Raw genomic sequence first — 9,942 nt, 5'->3', positions numbered from 1 at the left:
TGCCTCAGGGAGATTAATTTCATAATGATACATTGAAAAAAAGAAAATCATTCAGGCATGTCCTCTCATGTGACAGTGTCACATGAGCTGGGACATGTTTATGAATTATCATAATTTTTATTTCATTAATAAATCCTTCATGAAACCCCATCCTGCCCGTGGATGAGGTTTCATGAAAAATGCGAAGGCCGCTTGGGCTCTTCACCTGCCCTCCCGCCAACCTTACAGGTTGTCAGACGCCCCTGACAATTACTTCAATTGGTTTATTAATGGCCTGAAGAGGCCTTTGACAGCTCAGCAGGCGCGTAGCCGCCTCCAGCGCGCGCCCACCGAGCTAAAGATCGGAATGACGCGTGGTGACGTCGGGACGCACGCCTGGCATGGCCACGGGTCAGCGTGTGAGGCCTGCCCCCGCACGCCGAACAGAAGATTCTGCCCAATGAGAATTAATCTAATTGAAACATGTAAAAAATAATAAGGGGCTGGACAGGGGTGATGCTGAGAGGCCGTTTCCCCTGGCTGGAGAGTCCTGAACTAGGGATGGTCTCAGCATAAGAGGTCGGCCATATAGGATTGAGATGAGGAGAAATTTCTTTACCATAAGGGTTGTGAATCTTTGGAAGTCTCTATTCAGGGGGTCTGTGGATACTCAGTCATTGAGCATATTCAAGACTGAGGTCGATAGATTTTCGGGTACTAAGGGAATCGGAATATGGCAGTAGTGCAGGAAAGCTGAGTTGAGGTAGAAGGTCAGCCATGATCTTATTGAATGGAAGCATGGGCTTGAAGGGCCGAATGGCCTACCCCTGCTCCTATTTATTATGTTCAGATATTCATGGTTACCTTTCTGGTACCAGCTCAGAAATTACCAGAGTTAATAAATAAAGTTTCACAATGTGCAAGGGTAGGAATAAAACTCCTGACCTCAAGCCTAGTGGCCCAGGCTCATTATCGCAATATTATCTTAAATTAAGTAGATGCTTTGATTCAGGCTACATTACTACAGCGACTACATTTCGGGAGTACTTCACTAGTTGTAAAGTGCCTTGGGATATACTGAGACAATCACATATACGCGGCATCGTTCACACCCCCTATTTCCACCTCCGTAACATCACCTGAGTGTGCCCTTGCCTCAGGCTCATCTGCTAGTGACATCCTCACCCATTCCTTTCTCCTCCGGGTTGACTATTTCAACACACTCCTAGCCGTCCTCCTACATTCTACCCTCCCTAAGTTTGAGGCATCCAAAATCTTGCTGTTCTTGTCCTTACTCGCACCAAGTCATGTTCATTCACGCCCCTATCCTCAGTGACCCACATTGCCTCCCAGTTAAGCAATGCCATTTTAAAATTCTCATCCTTGCTTTCAAATCCTTCCATGGCCTCACCCCCTCCCTATCTCTATAATCCCCTCCAACCCCACAACCCTCCAAAAATATCTGCGCTCCTCTAATTCTGCCTTCTGAGCATCCCCCATTTTATTCGCTCCATCATTGGAGGCCGTGCCTTCAGCTCCCTACGCCCTAAGTTCTGGAATTCTCTCCCTTAAACTTCTTCACCTCTCTCACTTCCTTTAAAATCAAGACTGACCCCTTTGACCAAGCTTTTGTCCATCTGCCCTGATATCTCCTTATGTGGCTTGGCATCCTATAATGTTCCTGTGGGATCCTTGGGAAGTTTTATTCCATTAAAGGTTCTATATAGATACAAGGTGCTGTGTTGTGGAGATTGTGGAAAACTTTTTATAAATGCAAGCCTTTCCTTCATTTTTAGCAGTTTGGAGTTGGCTTGGGACCATCCACAATTACAATTTGCACAAACATATCCAGAGGAATATGGAAGGCTAAAGCTTAAAGGTTAAACCACATGATTTAAAAGGAAATCATTTTACAGTTTGCTTTGGAGACAGGGTTAGCCATAGTGTGTCCCCTGCCTTCTTGTGAAAATGATAATTAATCCTAACCATTTACAGTTTGTGTCATGTGTGAATAGCAAGACAGTTACCAAACATGTAAGTAGAACAAAACCATAAGCATCATGACACTTTGCTACCTCTGCAGAAGCTCAGTATGTTGAACCTGACATTTCATTTGAGCTCCCTCTGTTGCAGCTAATAATATGAGCAAGTGTTAACCTTGTAGCACCTGGAGGTGAAAGAAAATATATCATAGGAGACATTTCCTCTTTGCAGAACAACCATAAACTACTTCTTCCCTAAGCAGGTTTACAACCTTGTTAAATCTTGGAGAGGGCATCTTTCCTGTTATTAAGTTTTACGAACATGAGAATCTCAGAATACGACAGTTGAGATGGTTTTAGGCTTCCATCCAGTGATTCCCATGTTGAGATTCCCTGGATCCTTTTCACTTATGATCCCACGTGGGGAATTTTATCCCAAAAAATTGAATGGGTTTAGATTTTTGGTAGAGATGGGGGATTAAAATGTTAAAAGCCTGAATCCTGACCCCCAACTCTCTTCCAACTTGTCCACTTCCTGTTTTAATAGAGGCAGGAGTGGGGGACGGGTAATCAAACTGCTCCAAGGTTGGCACTTTAAATATTATGATGAGGCTGCGAGACTCATTTTTATTCACCATTCAAAACTTGAAAGCCTCATGAAACCTGATAGCTAAACTGAGGGACTGCTGGATCAGGCCTTTGGACTGTTAGTTCACCCCCAGAGTGCTTGCCTGGCCACCCTCCCCTGATCAGGCACTTTAGATCCCACCCACCTCCCCCACTGATATTCCCCCCACCCCATGCTTCCAATCTTCCCAAGGCCTCCAATTTTACACCACACCCGTTACCCCCACCCCACCCATCCCTCACTTCCCCCACACCTACTGGGACCCTGAAACTGCCGCCACATGGCTACCAGAAATGAGAAGTTCATTCCTTTTGGGCTGAAACCGAATCGAGTTTGTGGTGCTTACCCAGTTCAATGAGCTATTTAATTTCTGAATGTAGAGACACCAAAATGTGGCAAATGACATGAGACAGTGCTTTGAATCTCATACTGTCAGAGGGAGAGGGAGATCTTTGACAATAATTAGTATTTCCTGGGATGATAACCGGTTTAGATATCCAACCTTCAAGAGTGTGTTTATCCCATAAATGCACATGACTGAATATGTTATGACCAGCGCACCATCATCAATTAGCCACCAACATTATTTAATACTATGGCAGTAAAGGATTGAATGGTACCACCTCCTTGCTGCTGAGATGGTGAAAGTGATGGAATGCAGCAGGCAATGCAAATATTAATTGAATGTTTTACCCCAGTGTTATTAAATCATCTGAGTGGAGTGTAAGTGCCAAAGTTTTCTATCAAACACCCGAGTATAATTCACGTGTGAACTTGGGTTGGCTTTGGCGGGAATTTCCGGCCCCATGGTGACGGGACCTGCTGTGGGAGATTCAACGGCCCAGCCAAAAGTCCATTGATTTTCGGCCGGATCGAACGATCCCGGCGGCGGACAGGGCCGGAAAATCCTGCCCATTCTTTTTTCCTGCATATTTTGCTACCGGAACTAAATACGTTTAGCAGTGTGACATTCGACATTTCTCTTCATACCTACCTGGGTGATGTGAAGCAAGCCTTGCTGCTTCTCTTAAAATTGGGGAAGCATTTCTCTAATAGTGCTGAGTATAGAAGGTAAACGTCTAATTGAGGCATTGAATAAGACGATTAAAGGATGAAATAGTGAGAAATTTCACACTCTGATATGGAGCATCCAGAACAAAGGGGGCCTGAGTTTAAAATTAGAACTGGACCATGCCAGGCTGATGTCAGGAAGCATTTCTTCACATCAAGGGTAGTGGAAATCTGGAACTCTCTCCCTCAAAAATCTGTTGAGGTTGGGGGGGTCAATTGAAAATTTCAAAGCTGAAATTTATAGGTTTGTGTTAGGCAAGAATATTAAGGGTTATGAAACCAAAATGAGTAGATAGAGTTAATATACACATCAGCCATGATCTAATTGAATGGTGGAAGAGACTCAAGGGGCTGAATGGCCTACTCCTGATCGTGTGTTTCTATGCTACAAGGATTGGGAACCACTTATCTTTCGTTCTTTCCTCATGTATCAATTTCCAAATGGTGAATTGGTTCAATTCCTCAGCACATTATTGTGAATTTGATCTTTTCCCAAACACCAGAATATGATGTTTAAACATTGTTAATTTCACCGTAAAGCAACTTGCCAAAGGTGATGTAGTAAACACTGTACATGCTCAGTATAACCTAATGCAGCATAGGGAGGGTGCATAAATTTTCAGCGTTACTGCACTATTAGCGGCTACAGGTATTCTGGCCTGGGATATAAACAGTTAGCAAACTAAGTCTTCATCTTCAAAGTTTCAGCTTTGGGTTCATTTTTTTTTTATGGAACAGTGCAACAAAACAGAAGTGCTCGCAGTTACAAAATGGGCAGAAATCGGTCACAAAACAGTAATCTACTAATGCATGGTCTGTTTTATTTTGTATTATTCCAAGGTAGAGAAATAAATCATTCTGCCTATTGAGTACCAGTGGAGGTGGGTGTGTATGATTCAATGTTATCCACCTTCAGTGACACAGTGTAAAGTGCTATCCCAACCAATAAAAGTCTGCTTTCAACTTGGCTAAGCTTGAATAGAGGAAATATGCTCAAACCTATCAACTGTAAATTGGAAACGCACTTCTTTTATATAAACATTTATCACAAAAATATAAAGAGAACCCGCCACTGCTTTGCTTGCAAGATTTCACTTTTAAATTTCACACACCAAGGATCCTTTACAGTCACAAACTGTACATAAAATTTGTGGAATTAACAGTATTGGTGTAAAAAATTGTCATTTAAATTTAATTATTAACTGACAATATACAACAGACAAGTTTAAGATCACAACGAGGTGTGATAATTTTGCTACAGGAAACATTAATTTCAGTAGTTGTAAATCACAAAGCGGCTAGGATGTGGGATTTGGGAGTGAAAGACGGACATGCAGCATTTACTAGGCCTAATTCTTCTTCAGCAGATTTTTCAGGCTTCTCGCTACCGCTTCATCCAATTCTTCCTCCAGCTCCTCCTTCTTGGACATGGCCAATTTGGACTGGTAATCATTCACTATTTGGTCTATGTAAGGGGCACTCTGAGTCCCGTGCAGCATCAGAGTCCATTCCTTCAGCACACCTTTCTGTGCAGTGCCCCCAACAAAACCAACTTCTAGGATCCAAGTCCCTCTGGGGTCCTCCCCCCAGGTGTGTGTTGTCATGAAAGGCCATTTGTCAAAGCCCACCTTAGAATCATCATCTCTTGGCCTCCGGCTTAGCAGAATGGATTTGGTGCCCATGGGGGAGGTCATGTTGGCATTTAAGTCACCCCGTCTGGTGGCATTCATGGTTATCACAGCCTGAACATGCTCTAGATAACGGACAAAGTTATCCTTCCCTTCACACGCGTCAGTTGATATTGTTAAGACCAACTTGTCACCTGATGAGATTATCCTGTGACAGGAAAATGAAACCAGAGCATGACTAAGCCATTAAACAGGAAAAAACACTCTAACTGCAATCATAAATAGAAGAACTGACCATTAATCTGTCAGTTATGGTAGTAGTTCAACTGTAGATGTTACAGAGGCCCTAAAATGCACACAATTAACCTTTTACCTGAGCGTTCAGTCATAAAATGGCTTCCATGAAATAATTGTCAACAATACCTTGATTCTTATGCTCCATTATTAGTAACAATTTGTTGAGAAAATGTTCTGCCTCTCTCTCTCTCTCTCTCTGTTAATAAAAGCATTAACTCTTTCCCTAGTGATGATGCAGTTTGGTTCATGAAGAATCAAAACCATAAAACTGCGTTCTACCATTAAAGATGCAAAATACGCTCCAAAAGTGAAACAGAGACCCACAAGGCACTGTGGAAGGAATTCCCTGGGCAGTCAAAAACTGCAGATATGTTCATCAGAACTATAAACCTGAAGTGATGCTTTGCCTACACAGACGGCATCAGAGTTATGGATTAATAGCATTCTGTGGGTGAAATCAATCCAGCAAAACTGTCCTCCCACTCTTTTTCTTTGCCTTGGGAAGCTCTTAGCTTTGGTGCAGCTTGAAACATCTTGACCGTTAAGTGTTGCAGCCCAGCACATCTGATTCCCCAGCCCTTGAGTTTTTCATTAATACTGTTCTTTTTTTTTTATGGGCATTTACTTTGAAGCCACAATATTAAGTTACCTGATCATGGGCTCCAAACTTGCATCACCACCTCACCTAACCTAACATCTTAAAATGTGAAATGAAAGCTATTCATCTTAGGTAGGTGCACACTAAAGAATACTGCTCTGCCACTTCTCCATGATTGAGGCTTTATTTAGTTGGCTGGATTCAGCGATGCCCCTTGCTGTTAAATGGTAATTGCATTCCTAGCTATATTCATAAAAGAAATTACACATTACACAGTTTACATGCCAACAGGGAACCATTCAGCCTGAATAGTGTCTCTGCATTTATTTTGTCTTTAAATGTTACTGAGTCAGCACCAAAAGTTAATTAATGCTTTAATTGTTAAAGGTTTCGAGAACAAATATGACCATTCAAAGTCATACTTGTGTGCATTTGATGTTTCTTTTATTTACTTGATGTGCTATTGTATCTTTTCTTCATTATTTTAAACACAGTTATCAGTTGTAACAACCGTGTCTTTAATGAGCTCATGTTAGACAATCCAACATGTGTACTTAGTCAAATCATACAGTACAAATCCAAATAACTATATGATTCTTTATTATTGAATTCACAACGCATTATAAGAACCCAGGTACCAAGCGTTACAATTCCAGCCTGACTACAGCAAACAGTGGTTAGTTAAAACATTTATACCAAGTTGACCTTTGATCTCTACATTCCATATACACTCACAATAAACTACAATACATTCAAATACAGACAATGCAGATTTCAGGTAACATGGAGCCACAAAGATACACTGATGTTCATCTCAATCTCTTCCAATGATTCTATTATCATGGTTATATGGTCCACTTAAGCTCTTCAATCACTTTATTGCTATAAATAGTGACCAAACATCATGTCCCTGACCCTCAAGACATGGATATATGACCATCCCATTCCTTCACCTTCTCATCCTTTATGAAGCACCTGAAAGCTGCACCAAAGCTAAAATATTCTCAAGGCAAAGGAAAAGAGTGGGAGGGCATTTTTGCTAGACTGATTTCACCCACAGAATGCTATTAATCCATAACTCTGATGCCGTCTGTGTAGGCAAAGCATCGCTTCAGGTTTATAGTTCTGACGAATGTATCTGCGGTTTCTGACTGCCCAGAGAATTCCTTCCGCAGTGCCTCGTGGGTCTCTGTTTCACTTTTGGAGTATATTTAGCATCTTTAATGGTAGAATGCAGTTTTATGGTTTTGACTTATCATAATCACATATTATGTGCTGATCCCATTACCAATGAGGTACATTTGAGATATATGGGTAGTGTGAACTCACATTGCCACATGATATATCTATTTACGACGCCTGTAAGTGACTGTTGAATTCTTTAATTACAAGTAATCTACTGACCAATCTGCCCTGAGGATTGAATAATGCTGGAACGTTACAGACTCACAGAATTACAGTTACAGTGCAGAGGAGGCCATTTGGCCCATTGTGTCTGCACCAGCTCTCCGAATGAGCAATTCACTTAGTGCCATTCTCCTGCCTTATCCCCGTAACCCTGTACATTCTTCCTTGTCAGGTAAGTCTAATTCCCTGTTGAATGCTATGATTGAACCTGCCTCCATCACACCCCCAGACAGTACATTCCAGACATTAACCACTCGCTGTGTGAGAACATATTACAATTGGGAAAGGCATTGTCGGGGGAGGGGGCTGGTGGTGAGGACCAGCAGAGTTTCAGAAGAATGTGTTCTGTTTTTCCTACAGTGTACCTTATTCACCTTGGACTTTGAAGAATTATTGAATTTGAATTATTGAGGTCTTACCTAAATGAGACAGCGATTCCCAAGTATATGACTGAGTATAAGGGAAATAAACAGCATTGACAAAGTTATTGAACAATTAAGCTGATGGGCTAAATAATAGTTTCTGCCTTTTCATGTAGGTAAATGTAAGATAACAAACAGGAAACAGCAATGATAGACAAATGGGAACACGAAGGTGTTGACAGGTGTCTCCCCAAACAAAAATCGTTTGACGTTCCAGAGAAAAGGTCCTACTTTGAGTAAACAGATGAAATAAATTCAAGGCTTGAGTTTTTGCTCATTTAGGCCAATAATATCCATGCAATCTGGGTGGTATTGAACAAACCAGCACTAAAGATTGGGAATGTTAAATGCAACAGAATCCTAACCAGGGCAGTGTTTAAAACCTCATAAAAAAAGGACTGAAAATTGTGCTGGGAAGGTGTTACAAAAACTGTCTGTCATTATGTAAACCAGGGGTTCCCAATCTTTATTTGCTAATCCCCGACCACACCCTCCCCCCTCCACCCCAAGTAACCTCAGAGATTCATGCTCTAGTGCACGGTCATATAATGGGTGGGGGAGAGATGGGGCTGAAGACAAGGGGGAATGTCCAGTAGCTCTACTTCGCAAGTTTGTGAAGAGACTCAGGAAACACTGAATTTGGTGTTCTCTGATTGGTCCCTTGACCTGTGTTGCTTATGCCTCAAAGCAGTGAAAACATGTAACATTCTATCTACTGACGAAACAAACATAATCAGGGCTTTTCTGTTTTGCGTTCAAAATTCAAACTCATTTCTTTCACAATCAGATAAAAATAACTCAAATTAAGATGAGGAATGTCTCTGAGGGAGGGAGCAATTTTCATCTCAAAAGCAACACAGCCTAGGAACCAAAATGGAGCTGCTACTAATTCCAGTGATTTCCATTTTTGATGTTTGATTTTCAAGTAGAACTGAGTCCCCATGGTCAGCATTCCTGTCAAAAACAGCCTCATGCAGAACAGGGCCAATTTTGACCTCAGCACGCCTGACACCTCCAACTCCTGATTCCCAACCAGGGGTACAAAAAGTTGGAAAGGGAAAATTTCTGGTTATGCGTAAAGAGACTCTCAATCAGGGTAAAACTGGATGGAGCTTCAGGAAACATTTTTCTGCCAGTCGTTTTGAGTTTTGCACCTTAACACATTTGAAGGCCTGCTTTGCACTATAAATTTAGCATCTACGTTATCCACTGTCAGAGAGTGTAGTTCCATAGAACCATAGAATGATAGAAAAGTTACAGCACAGGAGGAGGCCATTCGGCCCATCTTGTCCATGCCAGCCCGAGGACACCCAGGTGCCCTTTCTAATCCCACCTTCCTGCACCCTGCCCATAGCCCTGTAGCTTACAGCACTTAAGGTGCAGATCCAGGTACTTATTAAAAGAGTTTAAATTTTCTGCCTCCACCACCAATTTGGGCAGCGAATTCCAGACATCCACTACCCTCTGCGTAAAAAAGTTCTTCCTCATGCTCCCCCTACACCTTCTGCCACTTATCTTGAATTTATGTCCCCTGGTTCTAGAACTCTCCATCGAGGGAAACAATTTTATCCTGTCCACTCTATCTATTCCCCTCATAATTTTGTAAACCTCAATCAAGTCACCTCTCAGCCTTCTTTGTTCTAAGGAAAATAACCCAAGTATATTCCCATTTATTTTGTAATCCCTGTAACTGTTTAACCTCCCTAAATGTATGGCCTCACACTTCTCTATGTTAAAATCCATCTGCCACTTTACCGCCCACTCCACCAACCCATCTATATCATTTTGGAGATTATGGCTATCCTCTACACTATCCACTACTCGGCCAATCTTTGTGTCATCTGCAAATTTCCCAATCGTGACCCCCCACGTTCACGTCCAAAACATTAATATATAACACAAACAGCAAGGGTCCCAACACCGAGCCCCG

The 9,942-nt window shown here is 41.9% G+C and overlaps 1 protein-coding gene across 1 annotated transcript in view; it reads right to left on the bottom strand.

Moving 5' to 3' along the window:
- Window positions 1-4,736: 4,736 nt before the first annotated feature.
- pcsk2 (proprotein convertase subtilisin/kexin type 2) overlaps window positions 4,737-9,942 on the bottom strand; it is an 80,684-nt gene continuing 75,478 nt past the window's right edge. Inside the window, exon 12 of the mRNA XM_078556478.1 lies at window positions 4,737-5,496. Within this exon, the coding sequence (XP_078412604.1) occupies window positions 5,010-5,496 (487 nt within the window). The 3' untranslated portion in view covers window positions 4,737-5,009. The remainder of the gene's footprint in view (window positions 5,497-9,942) is intronic.

Source organism: Cetorhinus maximus, chromosome 14, assembly GCF_964194155.1.
Source record: "Cetorhinus maximus chromosome 14, sCetMax3.hap1.1, whole genome shotgun sequence".
Classification (NCBI taxonomy): Eukaryota; Metazoa; Chordata; class Chondrichthyes; order Lamniformes; family Cetorhinidae; genus Cetorhinus; species Cetorhinus maximus.
This window is presented reverse-complemented; position numbering and strand designations above follow the sequence as displayed.